Source organism: Carettochelys insculpta, chromosome 9 (genome assembly GCF_033958435.1).
Source record: "Carettochelys insculpta isolate YL-2023 chromosome 9, ASM3395843v1, whole genome shotgun sequence".
Lineage (NCBI taxonomy): Eukaryota > Metazoa > Chordata > Testudines > Carettochelyidae > Carettochelys > Carettochelys insculpta.
Window position 1 is genome coordinate 43,433,305 of NC_134145.1, and position 16,125 is coordinate 43,449,429.

Here is a 16,125-nt window from a genome sequence, read left to right on the forward strand (position 1 = left end):
ATGCAAGCCCATGCAACCTCAATGATAAAACTGAACAAAAGAGAGTGAGAATCTGATACTGTCCATATGGTATAAAAATGTCTGATGACAAATACTGCATATTGCAAGAAGAATAAAGCATTTATAGGTATAGCTAAGAAGGGACTGGAATGGGATACTCTGGAATTCTGCAGTTTTTCATTCAGTATTCATTCCTAAAGCTTTTTGATCTATACATGTTATGCTTTTTCTAGGCATTTTTATATTGGACAGTTGTGTAGACTGTTAAACTTAATAATAATAGTACATGTTATAACACTGAAATATCTATTTGGTTTTCAATGTATTTTTAACTGCATCATTTGTCATAATAAGATGTTTATATTTTGCCCTTCCAGGTTAGCTGTGCTGAAGACTCAATTCATCTTTCTCATCAGCTTATGCCTCTCATTGCTAATATGTCATGAATAATATTTATTCATACTATAAAACCATGTTATTTTCATTCACCCCTCTGCTTAACAGCATATTTCTAAATATAGCAAAAAGCTATTTCACTAGACTCTAAGTAATCTTTGCATTGCCTTGATAGCTTTAACACAAGAGATTTTTTTACCTTTCTGAGTTTACTGCTTTAAACTAGAGTAGTACTCTTTCAAAATGAGCTAATTTTGCCTTTGATAAATAGATATAATCTCTACAGTTTTACGGTAGACCCCTATATTTATCTTAGATGCTGCCCTAGAGTGATGTTTCCTAATCCATGGAGCAGCTCTAGTAATTGACACTAGCTCAAGGCATGTGCAGACTTTGTCTGACACCATCCAGCATGACTGGGTGACAGTGAACTGCCACAATCTGTATGCTTAAGAGAGCAAAGCACGGGAGCCTGATTCACCACTGTAATATTTTGGTTTAATGCCAATGTTATCTCCACTGATTTCACTGGAGTTATACTATATAAAATCTGGAGTAACACAGTGGCAATCAGTTCCACAGTATTATAGAAAGACACAATAAAAGAGTGTGCAGGCCAGTAACATGCTCATACACAAAACTATGAGCACATACTGTAAATTAGTTATGCTTACTATCATCCTGCTCCACTTCTTAGTATTTCTGGAGTACTTGCCCTCGGCACAAAACACAGGCAGGGCAAAGAATACAGGGACATGCAGAAGTATGTTGAAATATCTGCTTAGAGGGTTTATTTATTTATTTATTCTTTAGTCTATTTTTATTTTTACAGTTTTTTTAAACGTACTATTTATGGTGTAATCGGTCTCTGTAACCCAAAGTGACTGGCAACCCAGTTAAAAGCACACAATTTTCATCTCACTGTTAAATAAATCAACAGCTTTAGTGAACAATATATTTGTTCTATAGTCTGGTTGTAATTATCTGAAAGCTCGTTAGACAATTTATTGAAGTCCCAAAAGTTAAATCTGTCTCTTGAGCATGTTTCCTTAACACTTACAATTTAAATCCAATAACCAAAGCATTGGAATGTAATACTTTTAATCAGCAACAAACATAGCATAAAAACACAAAGAAACTAAAATAATGAAATTTTGGCATGAGCCAGGCAACTTTTCCTACACGTTTCTGAAGAAACCAGTATACTCACAAACACAAATGAACATTTGTACTTACGCATGGACAAGGCTTTACAGCATCACTTGGAAAGTAGCCAAGCTCCCCAGTGACTAGATTTCTGCCCTAGAAATAGACAAAAATGTCCCATCATAAGCAAATGACTTTGTAGACTAGAAACAATCCTGTATGTGCAGAGATTCATTTAAATAAATGTTCTAAAATTCAGTCTCAGCCTTACTGAAATTTTGCAAAATAATGATTTCTTGACTTCTTCAACTAAATAATTATAGACAGTTAAATCTGAGTTGTCTAGTAGAGTGAGAGGATTGGACTCAGCAGGTCTGGGTTCTAATTCTGTCACTGATTCACGTGGCTAAATCTTCATTACAGAGTTCACTCGTGTTACCTACATTTGAGTTAAGTCTTCTGAAATGTGAGCAACCACACTGTAAAGTAACTTGTGTTGTGCAGAGTGATTGTGTTGGGATGTGTCTACAGGAGACGTTAGTGAGCAGCAAGCTAACACTTTAAAGCTTATGAACTTAAGCACACAGAGGCACTTCTGATGCACGGTAAGACTGTGAAATGCAAAGTTAGTGCTTAAAATTCACTTTGTAGCTTGCTGGACAGTACCTTCCCACGTAAACAAGCCTAAGCAGTAGATGAGTTGCGTAAACTCAAGAGGCAGCCTGTACCTTCAGGCAACTAGATTTAAAAACGCTTCTACGCTCAAGTGAAGAGTTGTACGTTATAGGGGCAACACTTGAGTAAACACGGCAGAGCAAAAAGCTGCTATGTGACCTTGGACAAGTTACATACTCTCTGTGTGCTAGTTTCCCCAACACTGAAGGGGGATAACAATACTGACCCAGCTAGCATTTTGTGATCCTTGAATGACAAAGCATTGTAATAAGTGCTATGTACTGCAAATGTAATATTTTATTGTCCCAGCACTAATACTTTCAGTAATCAGAAAGACTTAAATAGACAGTCAAAGGGACCAAATCTGAGCAAATGCTGGAGAGGGAATGGGTATTATTAGGCAGCTGAAACAATGCACAGTATTAGCTGGTGGGTCTCCTACACAAACCAACTACAATTATCATTAGCACCTACCTTCTCCAAAGAATATCACCACTAGTTAGTGAAGAACCAAGATAGGTAAAGCTCAATATCAAAAGCTAACTGGATGTTTCTGTAACTTTTGTTTTTTGGCAGGTAGGGTTGCTAACCATAAGCCAACCCCTTTTACCCTCAGGGAGAGGAGAAAGAAGGAAGGGGGGATGGCTAGGCCATGCTCCCAGAAAACCATCATCCAACATAGTCAGTCAACCTCCCAAGTTGATCCTGCAAGGAAAATGCAAAAGAGGAAGACCTGGGACAACACAAAGAAGATCTACTGAGAATGAAGGACAACAATTAGGGTATTCTGGAGTCAGCTAGAAGTTTTTGCCTGAGACAGAATGAAGTGGAGGAGACTTGGAGAGGACCTATGCTCCACTTGGAATACAAGTGCTTAAGCAGTAAGTAGTTTATCCAACTATACAAGAAAAGTATGTCCCCTGAGCCTGAACACATACTAGAAGTGGTCCAAGAGTTATAAATTCATAAACACACATGCTTTCTGCATGCACAGCAGTAACTACATAGTTTGAGGATATGTAAAAAACTTGCCTTGGATTTCACTAACCCATTCCTTAAAGCATTGTACTTTGGCATCTAGAAGCTCACATCCAGCATTTACCAATGGACTGATTGTCCTCTGAAGGTAGGGAGGATAGAAGAAAATATCATTCAGATCCATAAACTGTGTATCTGCAACCAGATCTGACCACCCTTTTAAAAACTGAAGTAGGTCGAGCATTCTCAAACATGCCTAAAGCAGGTTTCTAAATTCATATTTAGCCATTCATATTCAGCCAGATTAATAAAGATATTTAGGCAACTTAAGATGCAGATACTTGCCTAGTGGGACTCTCAAAATTGCCTAGGTGTCTAACTCCCATTGAAATTGATGCAAGTTGACTAACCACATGACCCATCATTCAGGAATTTAAAGCGAGGGTGGAGCTGGATGTAAAAAAGAACAGGATTAATGAGTATTTTTGTAAAATTGTAAGTTTTCCAAAATTGAAGTGCCCTAAGCACATTCACGGGGAACATTATCTTCCTGGGAAAATTGCTATGCAATTTATCTCACACAAGTCATGATCACAGCAAGTGTCACCTATTCCAAACAGACAGAACCATGTGAGAAAGTGAGGAAGGGTAAAGAGCACTAGTTGGAACATGCTGTGTGAAAGAATTACTGATATGTATTTTAAAAAAATGCAAAAGAAAAGAGAGGCACATAAAGAAGCAATTCTTGTGCCTCTTAACCTATGTGAAAATACAGTCTTCCTCCGCCTTACAAGGGTAATTTGTTCCTGAAAAACCCCTCTTTGGGTGAATTCTCTTAAGTCAAAAAATGTAATTACCATTAATTTCAATGGGAAAAAATTGTATGCGTTCCTGAGCCCCAAAATTTATACCCATTTATGCTAAAACAACACCAAATCCCATTAAATTTGGTGGAAGGGGCGGGCAGGGAAGAGCAGGGCATGGGGAGGTAGCCCAGCCTGAGTGCTGCTTAGGTTAAGTGGGAAGGGGGCGCTGCCAGGGGCTGGCCACATGGGGAGCTAGGCAGGCACAGGGGGCCCCCAGCTGGCAAGGAGCGATGCCTCGCTCGTGTGGGACTGCGTGGCAGAGAGGCCTCGCTGGTGGCAGCCAAGGCAGCAGCAGCAGGCGAGCCAGGCGCTAAATGGGAGGGAGCGCCGCAGACAGCGAGCGGCGCCCGAGGCACAGCTGCGCAGGGCGGACAGCGGCAGCCCCCAGCCGCCCAGTGGGTAAGCGGCAGCAGCGGGGCCAGGATGGGCTGTGCACCCAGCATCCACGTCTTGCAGAGTGGCATGATCTACTGCCAGGACTCAGACAAATCTACCTCCCCGAACCAGACTGCCACCCTCTCGCAGGGCGCTGCTGCCCCCCTGCATGGCCTCTTCATCAAGACCAATGCGGCCGACTCCATCCCCTCAGTGCTCGCCTACCAGAGCTGCCAGCCTCCAAATCGGTCCTTGTAAATGTGAAGAAATGCCTCGTAAGCTGAAGTAGGGGTATTAAATGAAACTCCTTGTAAAGTCGAATTCTCATAACTCGAATGGGCTTATCTTGGGGTCTGACTGTATGATTTTTCTTCCTTCTTGTTAGAACTAACTATTGTTGGTGTTTACATATTTTCTCATGTTCTGTTTATACCCCAAAGTGAACCTTTTTCAGATTTCAATGTCTAACCAGAGAAAACTGGCACTAATTCAAGGGCCAGTCCAGAAAACTATATTCACAGTGGAGGATCTTATTCATCCCACTGCAGTCAATGGGAACATTCATGCAAGTACCATGAATACATGTAAATCCAGATTTCCAAGAATGGAACCTTACAACATCAACTTTGACACCAATGATGCATACACAAAAAAGAAGAAACAGTAAGTCAAATACATAGCTACCAGAAGGGAGCTTAGAGTCAAAATCTGAATAAGCTCATGAACAGACAGGGCATTACAGTTTAAAAAAAATCAGACAAACATCTTCACAGGCATCTCTACATATGGTCTCTTTAAAATCACTGGCAAAATATAGACCTCTAATAAATACATACATGTTTGACTGATTTTTGTACAAAAAATAAACTATGTTTGTCCAGCTACCATGTATAATCAAAGATAGCATTTCAGTATTAGGCTGATTCGTCTAGCACTACAACATATTTAACTAAATTGTTCTATTACCTCAAATAGGAGAGAAATCTGAGATGTGTATTATTTCCCTATTCCATTAATTTAGTACCACACATGCACGTCTGATCTCTTCTTGTAAGAGTTTAGTATTTAACTGGTCAGTGGCACACTCAGCAGAATGTCTGGTACACATGGAACTGAATACTCATACATTCCTATGAAACATAACACGAGATCACGCTGTCAATGGAACTTCTGGCATGTGAATTACTATGCAAAAAGTCTTCCCACCAAATCAGATCGCTGTACAGTGCATCCATAAATGCCAGAGCCATCCTGTGAGATCACTATTAAGAACTATCCAGTTCTCATAGCGCACTCCTATATGGCAGGTGTTAGTAAATATTGAATTTTTAATGCCACATGCCAGACCTCTAAAGAAGGGATGTGGTACTGGTGGCACTACCTAATGGTGAAAGCATAACACTAGAAGTCTAAAGTTCTGAACTGTTTCATGACCCTGAAGACAATAATTAATTTCTCTGAGCCTCAGCTTCCAAATCTGTACATACTTAAGGAGAGTCATTAGTATTTCCTAAGCTCTATTAAAATCCTTAGCTGAAAAATACTGGATAAGTACACAGCACTGATACGGCTATTTCCTGCAATATTTCTAAAATTTGGTTAAATGCTTCAGTGAAAATTCTGCACCCCTGCTTAACTGGCAGCTAACTCAAAATTAAGGAGAGCAACAGTAGCTTTGTTGGGGGGTGAGATGGGTGAAGGGGTGCCCTAGAGAAGTATTCCTTGCCCTCTTTGTAGTACAGAGCACAGCTCCACAGCACCTCTCACCATCAATACAGAGCAGTCATTATGCTAAACTGGGGCAGTAGAGGGGATGTTCAATGGTTAGTGAACTATACAAGTCCATGTGACCACAGGAGGACACCAGTGGAGGTGGGAGTGGTATCTTGTGAAGAGTGACACAGTCAGAGGCAGTCTCTCACCAGTACAAGTGGGGAGCTCCTGTTTTCTGGGAATGTGCCAGTGGCCAGCTTAATGAGTGGTATTTTACAGGCAATGGACAAGGAGTCATCCTCCCACTAAATCATCCACGCAAGTGAGGAGGGCATCACACTGATTACTTTCTTGACTCAACTATCAACAACGTTAGCCAACACAAGGTATTGATCTTACACGTCAGGCAATGAGCATGGTGATAGCACTGCCCTGCCTCCAGGAAGAGCTGCACTTCCAAATAACACCTTTCCCTGTTTCATATAATCGGGGATGGGGGTGGTTTAAACCCATCACAAATCTAGTGTATAAAAGTTATGGCCAGGCTGAAAGGAGCTTCCTCTTTTTAAAATTCTTCGTTAATTATAGGATTGAGCTGAATCATTTTATGTTCATTCCTAATTATGTAGAAAATACTATATTGTTTACTTTTAGATATCCTTCTAAATCTCTCAAGGCCCCATGCCACCTTGTATAAAAAACTGATGCATGCTGTCAGTGATGTGACTGCTGACTTCTGTAGAGAGAATGTGCACCAGTCCATTGCAACCAGCAGAGATTTGTTGCACCACTGCACCTCAAGTTTGCTAATCATTTCTTTCAACAGCACGTCTCTTCCTTGTTAATGGTTTCTCATGTGATGAGTAAGTAGTCAATTTCCTTCTAACAAAAGCCCAAAAGCACTGTAAACGTCTGGGCTGAATTGCTAAAGAAATTATATTATAGAATGCTTGCAGCATATAATGTAGAAATGAATACCTTCACACTGCTACTTTTAATGACACTTGTCAGTGAGACTAGAGGATGATTCCTTATTCTTATACCTGTTTTAATGGTGAGGTTTCCTGGAATCATTTTGCACAGTAGGCCTAAATTTTCAGAGTGCCGCCTGAGGTTTAGATATGCAATTCCCATTAATGTCAATAGACTTATGCAGAGATAGGACTGTGCACAGCTGAAAATTTAACACTAGATTATATCCAGTTCCCATCTTACTTTTGGCTAAAAAAATCATCCTGTGAAAAATTGCTAATCTCTCCACAGATTTAGGCAGTAACAGTGAGAAGAATCCCCATTTTCTAACTAAAGCTGGTCAAAAATGGAAAACATTTCTTGCAATCTAAACATTTCCAAGCCATTTTCAATTCTGCACATTTAGGCTACGTCTACACGTGAAGCCAACATCGAAATAGCTTATTTCGATGTAGTGACATCGAAATATTTCGATGAATAACGTCTACACGTCCTCCAGGGCTGGCAACGTCGATGTTCAACTTCGATGTTGCACGGCACCACATCGAAATAGGCGCTGCGAGGGTACGTCTACACGCCAAAGTAGCACACATCGAAATAAGGGTGCCAGGCACAGCTGCAGACAGGGTCACAGGGCGGACTCAACAGCAAGCCACTCCCTTAAAAGGCCCCTCCCAGACACAGTTGCACTAAACAACACAAGATACACAGAGCCGACAACTGGTTGCAGACCCTGTGCCTGCAGCATGGATCCCCAGCTGCCGCAGCAGCAGCCAGAAGCCCTGGGCTAAGGGCTGCTGCCCACGGTGACCATAGAGCCCCGCAGGGGCTGGAGAGAGAGCATCTCTCAACCCCCCAGCTGATGGCCGCCATGGAGGACCCGGCAATTTCGACGTTGCGGGACGCGGATCGTCTACACGGTCCCTACTTCGACGTTGAACGTCAAAGTAGGGCGCTATTCCGATCCCCTCATGAGGTTAGCAACTTCGACGTCTCGCCGCCTAACGTCGAAGTTAACTTCGAAATAGCGCCTGACGCGTGTAGCCGCGACGGGCGCTATTTCGAAGTTAGTGCCGCTACTTCGAAGTAGCGTGCACGTGTAGACACAGCTTTAGAAGAGGAACAATTTTTCACTCACTGAAATAATAAACTAAATAATTCTTTTCAATAAACATGTCCATACTTTCTTTACCCTTCTGCTTTTCTACTGTTTCTCCATAACATTTTTCTCTTCATGCTTCCCTTCTGGTGTTTTTTATCCATTTAAATCAAAATGAAAAAAGTAGTTATTATTTATCTACTTTATCACTCCCTTCACTTCTTTTTCTCCTTTTCCCACTGAAAAAGGTTGGGGAAGGGTAAGCTAGAAAAGGAAAAACGATAAGATGACAGAAAAACTAAATGTTTCAAGTTGGTAAAAAATAAAAATATGAAAAATTCATCTTTTTGTGGAAAGAGCAGGTTTTGTTTTTACAAAAAATAGTTTTACAAAAAAGTTGGAATATGGTAAGATATAATTTACTGATATCATGCCTGGCAGTTATAGGTAGATGCATTATCAGTATTAAAATTAATAAACACTGTGCACATTCAGAAAAAAATCGTATCTTCGCTCCGTTTCTCCCATCTACATCCTCTGATGATGGTCCAAATTAAGGAAAGACCCAAACTGAACACGTCTGCACCATTTTCTAAAAGGCACCTAAATGGCACTCCAACAAGAGAAAAAAAAATAAAAATAAGACTCCTTCCACTTCCAGGAGTTTGATTTTGGACAGACAGCAAAAATGTTCTTCCTTAATACAACAAAGGGACCTGTGGTAATAGGTAAATTCTCAGACATGGATATGCATACAACATCAATATGGTACTGGCAATTGCATCTGCAGATATGCTAAGGTCTAGTGCAGAGTACAGGACAAATGATATATGTTCATGTACTATCTGTTGTTCATGTAATATACACCCATCCCAACTAAAAGATGGTGCTTACATTCTGTGTTGATGTTTCCAAAGTTTTCAGGGGTAACACTGCATAGAATGTTACATGTGCTATGTGATGTATAAACAATATACAACAAGGATCTTAAATTTCATAAAATAATACAAATTTCCACTGATAAAGAAAATTAGGCTTGTTTTTCAACATTAAGCATTTTCAGAATTTTTCATAAAGACTTTCATAGTTGCTTTCAGGACTTGGATAATTTTAATGGGATTTGTCTGTCCAGATCCCCAATACAAATTAGAAAATCTCAGCCTCGTACTTTGGCCAACTTAAAGCATTTGGAAAAAAAAAAAACAGTAAATGACTTGGTCCACATTTACAAACTGACACATCCTGCAAAGCTGCATCTTACAATGTTTATCCATCAGCTTTCAGCAGACACCAAAGAATCCTCTTACTATGCCTTACACAAATGTACAGACTCTCCTAACTTCTGGCAAAAAACGGGGCCAGACCTTGGGAAAAAATATCACTGACACATCCCTTCATTTGACACCACAGCAAATCCCCTCAGTTGTAACATGGATCAGCCCTAGCAATATATCAACTATAGTAATCAAACTTGTACCAGGACAAAAGGAGTTTGCAGACCTACTTTGGGCTCAAGTTAACTATAAACTTTCTTTCAGTTCAATTTCAAGGCAAAATAGAAATATTTAATGAAATTGTACATAGGATCCTCAAAACAAAAAGCAGTCAAGTAGCACTTTAAAGACTAGCAAAATAGTTTATTAGGTGAGCTTTCATGGGACAGACCCACTTCTTCAGACCATATCCAGACCAGAACAGACTCAATATTTAAGACACAGAGAACCAAAAACAGTCAGCAAGGAGGACAAATCAGAAAAAGATAATCAAGGTGAGCAAATCAGAGAGTGGAGGGGTGTGGGGGAAGATCAAGAATTAGATTGAGTTAAGTATGCAGGCGAGCCCCTATAGTGACTCAAAGTTCACATCACGATTTAAACCATGTGTTAATGTTCCGAATTTGAATATAAATGTCAATTCGTCCACTTCCCTTTCTACAAAGGAGCGATAATTTCTTTTCAGTAACACACATACCTTGAGGTCATTGACAGAATGGCTCATTCCATTAAAATGTTGACTAACTGGTTTGTGGATCTGGAGTGTTTTGATGTCTGTTTTGTGCCCGTTGACCCTTTGTCTAAGGGAGTTAGAAGTCTGTCCAATATACAAAGCATCTGGGCATTGTTGGCACATGATGGCATATATGATGTTAGTAGAGGAGCATGAGAAAGTGCCCGTGATTCTGTGAGTAACCTGGTTAGGTCCAGTGATGGTATTTCCAGAGAAGATATGTGGACAAAGCTGGCAGCAGGCTTTGTTGCAGGGAAAGGTTCCAGGACTGGTGTTCCTGGGGTATAGACTGTGGCTGTTAGTAAGGATCCTTATGAGGTTGGGAGGTTGTCTGTAGGAGAGAACAGGCATGTCACCCAGGGCCTTCTGGAGTGTAGCATCCTGATTAAGAATAGGTTGTAGGTCTTTAATAATTCATTGCAGTGGTCTGAGTTGGGGGCTGTAAGTGATGACCAGTGGTGTTCTGTTCTTGGCTTTTTGGGGCTGATCTTGGAGTAGCTGCTTTCTGGGTATGCGTCTGGCCCTGTCGATTTATTTTTTTACTTCTCCTGGTGGGTAATTCAGGTTTATGAATATTTGGTAAAGTTCTTGTAGTTTTTGGTCTCTGTCAGTTGGATCAGAGCAAATGTGATTATACCTAAGAGCTTGACTGTAAACAATGGATCTAGTCACGTGTGCAGGATGGAAACTAGAAGGGTGTAGATAAGTATAGCAATCAGTAGGTTTTCGGTACAGTGTGGTACTGATCAGGCCATCCTTGATTAGTACTGTAGTGTCCAGGAAATGTATCTCTTGCATGTTGTAATCGAGGCATAAGTTGATGGTGGGGTGTAGATTGTTAAAGTCTCTGTGGAATTCTTCTAGAGCCTCTGTACCGTGGGTCCAAATCATAAAGATGTCATCAATGTGTCTTAAGTAGAGGAGTGCTAATAGGGGATGAGAGCTGAGGAATCATTGTTCCAAGTCAGCCATAAATATATTAGCGTATTGTGGGGCCATGCGGGTGCCCATAGCAGTTCCACTAATCTGGAGTATAAATTGTCCCCAAATCGGAAGTAATTGTGGATAAGAACAAAGTTACAGAGGTGAGACACCAGATTGGCTGTGGTGGCATCAGGGATGGTGTTCCTGATTGCTTGTAATCTGTGTTTATGTGGAATATTAGTGTACAGAGCCTCTACATCCATTGTGGCAAGGATGGCGTTATCAGGAACTTTTCCGATGTTTTGTAATTTCCTCAGGAAGTCAGTGGTATCTCGGATATAGCTGGGAGCGTTGGTGGCATAGGGTTTGAGGAGGGAGTCCACGTAACTGGATAGTCCGGTGGTAAGGGTGCCAATACCTGCAATGATAGGGCGTCCAGGGTTTCCAGGCTTGTGGATTTTGGAAAGTAAATAGAATAATCCAGGCTGCGGCTCAGATGGTGTGTCTGAGTTAATGAGGTCCCGAGTAGCAGCAGGGAGTTCCTTCAGTAGTTGTTGTAATTTCCTTTGGAATTCCAAAGTGGGATCAGCGGAGAGATGTGGTGTTGGAGATGTAAAATGTGGTGTTGGAGAGTTGTCTGGCTGCCTCCTGTTCATAGTCTGACTTATTCAGGATGACAACAGCACCCCCTTTGTCAGCTGGTTTGATTATGATGTCTTGGTTATTTTTGAGACTCTGGACAGCATAGCGTTCAGCATAGTTGAGATTGTGTCTCATTTGGCATTGTTTGTGTATAATGTCAGACTGAGCACGGTTGCGGAAGCACTGTATGTAGAAGTCCAGACGTTCACTACGACCCTCAGGGGGAGTCCACGTAGAGTTCTTCTTCTTTTGTTGTTGGTAGTGGGGGTCGAGAGAGTCAGACTGTTGTTCATAGGTGTGCTGGAAAAATTCTTTTAGATGGGGGCGGCGAAAGAAGGCTTCAAGGTCCCCACAGAATTGTATTAAGTTCGTGGGGGAAGTAGGGCAGAAGGAAAGACCCCGGGATAAGAGAGACTCCTCTGCGGGGTTGAGTTGGTGGTTTGAGAGGTTGACAATGTTGTTGGTCGAGCTACTGTTATTGTGGTTGAAGTATCCTGAGGAATGAAGTAATGAAGAAAATTTATTCTCTTTTCTTTTTTGTAGATAGAGGAAGTGTGTTTTATAAATATCTTGTCTGGCACTGGTAAAGTTTCATACTGTGGGGTCTTGTGTGGATGCCTGTTCGTTGATGATAATTTCAAGTTCAGAGAGTTCATTTTTGATCATCTTTTGTTTATTGTAAAGGATTTTGATCAAGTGGTTCCGCAGTTTCTCAGTTACCTTAGTTACCTTCTCCCAAATGCAAGTGAGTTATGGGGAACTTTACTGACTAGACAATCATAGTAAATGAGTTACTATTCCATAGAGACACCACATGCGCACACACTCCTGTTCACATATAATCCCCCCAATACTGGAGTCTTTTTTTTTTTTTTTTAACAAAACAATGGTATTGTGCTTGATGCTTACAATAGTCCCTCGAGTTACGCGAGGGCTGTGTTCCCACGCACCCTCGCATAACTTGAATTTTGTGTAAGTCTGAGGCAACTTTTCCCTCAGCAGAACGCACATTCTGCAGCTGGGAAAGCAGCAGGAGCAGATGGGGCTTCTTTTGAAAGGTAAATCCTGGGACTGGGGAGGCAGTTGGGCAGGGTTAAGCCTGGCAGTGGGTTGGGGGAGGGGGGTTAAGCCTAGGGTGGGTTAGGGCTGCAGGGGGGCAGTGAGCCCTTTGGGAGGTTGAGCCAGGACCAGAGCCAGGAGGGGGTGAGCTGGAGCTGGGGGTATTTGAACCAGGGCTGTGCAGGGGGGTTTGAAGCAGGGCCACACAGGGGTGTGGGGGGTGGGGGGAGAGTTTGAACTGAGGCCATGCAGGGCTGGGGGGAGCAGGATTTTGTGTTGCGCTTCACTTGCATTAACTTGCAACTCGAAATCGCACATTGAGTGTTTACTGTATAGGCTGTTTTGTTACTATGGATTTCAAGCCAGCAGGTTGCTATCTATTCTCCCTTCTTTACTCAGTGAGCTTGCAAAACTGCACTGTACCTTAGCCCCTAGTGAATTTACCTCGTACTGGGTAAGAGAAAACTTATATCAATGATCAATGAATTGCTACAGGTATAAGTCTGTATCAAAAAAGTGTTGTTTTGCACAGTGCAAGAAACTAGTAGTGTGTCCATTTGTATGCTTTTGGCATACATGGAAAATATGATTGCCCTGAGGACAGTTTATAATTGCAATGGAAATCTGTAAAACTGGCATTACATCACAACCTTATATGAAACATCCTGTCACCCCTGAAAACTTACCTCCAGGTTAAGTAAGTATCAGTTTGCTCTGAACAAACTCAAAAGACGGGGGGGGGGGGGTGAAAAACACATCAATAATAAAAATCAGACTTTGCTTCAAAAGTGCACTATTATAGCAGCACGAACTAACAGTGTTCCAGATAAGGGTCTGAAATTTTAATTTAAAATACAAAATTTTCTCTTTTCCCTCTCCTTTCTTCTTTAATTAACTTTGTGAATCATTTTACTATGTGTAAAAGCAAAGGATTGATTGTACCAGTGCAAGCCACACACAAGCAAGCTTGTAGCTATTCTAGTTCTGGACATTGGCTTTCTTTGCTCAGTCATTCATGCTAACTGGTGTGCCAAGATGCTAGCATGAAATCATCTCTCTCATTTTCATTTGGGACTGAGCCTAGGTCTTCAGCCAGAAGTGGTGGAGTAAACGACGTGGCATGAACCCCTTCCCTCCCACATTTTCAAGGTTTCAAATAAAGGCAATTTACATTCCCTGGTTACATAGAAATTTGCTCTTGATGGTTCAGTTGAGAGAACACAGGTGCTGGATCCCCAACTTCTTATTCACTGAGAAGAGCGAAACAATGACATAACAGGTTCCTAGGAATAGCAAATGAATTGTCATGCTCAGCCTGCTTGTGAGAGCATGTAAAGAGGAGGAACCAAGTATGGATATAGTTTTTATGTGACAATAAAAATTTGCTATGGGCGGAGATCAAGCATACAACTATTTCACTTGGGCAGATTTTCTTAACATTTATCAAAATGTATTTGGTGGGTTTAAGTTATAAGTGAAAATGAAACCATAGTTTTTATTTTTTTGTCCCCTAGGTATGCTGCAAAGAACAAAAACAAATTGTATGTAGCCATGTATATAACATTTAGTAGAGCTTCTGGTCAATCGATGCGTCTACGGTATCCACAATGGTCTTTCAGACCAGAAATAAACTATTCCAAAATGTTTCTTGAGTAAACCTTCAAGATTTTAATATACCCTTATGCCTTGTGCAATCTAACCAAGATATCAGAGTATGTCTGTGACAATACAGCCAAGAAAAAAGTCACCCAAGAGATGCTAATGATAATGGCAATGACAATTTCCCTTAAGGTTCAAAGCTAGTATTTGGATTGCTGCAGATAGCTTGTTGGCACTCAGCGCCACCTACTTACCAGTTTCCCTCCACTAGCCAAACATGACAAGCTTCTGCCTAAACACCTTAACGTACCTGATTCAGATAATGTAAAAACGACTCTCCAAAGCCAAAAATGACAGATATGCCCATGGGTGGCATTGGGATTGATCCTGTAAGTTCCTGGGAACTCCAACCTGATCCACAGAAGCACTAAAGCATATGCTTAACTTTAAGCATATGAGTTGAGACAATTTTCATGTTTAAATCTAAGAATGTGCGTAGCAGCCCCTCGGGGATTGGAGCTCCACCGGAGAGAATGTTCCGGATCTTGCAGAATCTAGCCCTACTCATGTACACACGTGAAAATCTTCCTACATACAAACTTACGTAAGCCAATATCTGAAAACACACATGAATGTCTTTACATAGTAGACCATGACAGCTTCATGTCACGATATATCTGTTGACTGTATTTTTAGAGTGGCTTACATTTCACATAGCTTAGGAGAATATGCAGTGCAATGGTCCCAAAAGCTATGGACTGCATGGGTACACATTGGTGCTAAGTATTCTTTTGTGGGCATGCTTGAGCAACTTGAGTGATCAGTTTATAAAATGCCTGGTTCCTGCTGCACAAGGATATCTGTGACAGCTCATAGGATGGAGTCATGGATCTAATCCTGCAAGGTATCAAAGAACCTCAACTGCCACTAAAGCCAGTTAGACTTGAAGCCCTTTGGTGCCTCATGGGATCAATCAATCCTTATGTGAATAAAATATGTCCAAAGTAGGTTAGATTATTGCATTCTCAAAGAAAAAGTCTTAATAACCAAACATAGGAACAGCTATGCCCTTCAGATACCCTTGCATTTACACCTTTTTCTTTACCACCAGCTTTCCCCCAAATGTTATTAATTTTTAAATTTTCCATTTTGTGCACATGCATAAAACCCACATTTTGGCAAATTAAAAACAAACAAGGAAATATGATTGAAAAATTAAAATTCCTATGCCTGTCTCTACAGCAAAATGTGAAAGCTGCAGCAGTCTGAATCTGTGTTTGGTATGAGTGTCCAATCAAGAAAGCAATCGCCACAACAGAACTAGCAACTAGAATCATATTATATTGAGTTCCCATGGAAACAACTCTTTCATCCGATCAATACATTACATGTTTGCTAACACACGAAACTATAATTATTTGACTGTGGCTCCCCCAAACAAATTCACACAATTCTGTCTCAATCTCTGATAACTATTTTCCCCCCTCTAAATAAATTGCTAGTCTCGTCCACATCAAAAATTTTATCTGGCTCATATGCTACTTAATTTTATTGTCTGAGAGGATGTGGAACTTCAAAACACACAGGGTTCTTGTGCTGCTTATTTGCAATATACTGTATTCATTTTAAATTTTTTAAGTAAAATGGTTTACACGAAGGGCCGCATTTGCAAAA

At 40.9% G+C, this 16,125-nt stretch overlaps 1 protein-coding gene across 3 annotated transcripts in view; it reads right to left on the reverse strand.

Annotated features, from left to right (window-relative positions):
- The window catches only part of VAV3 (vav guanine nucleotide exchange factor 3), a 263,598-nt gene that overhangs the window by 27,486 nt on the left and 219,987 nt on the right, over positions 1–16,125 (reverse strand). For all 3 annotated transcript variants that reach the window (XM_075002479.1, XM_075002480.1, XM_075002478.1), the window contains one exon: positions 1,633–1,698. In XM_075002479.1, the coding sequence (XP_074858580.1) occupies positions 1,633–1,698 (66 nt within the window). The remainder of the gene's footprint in view (positions 1–1,632; positions 1,699–16,125) is intronic.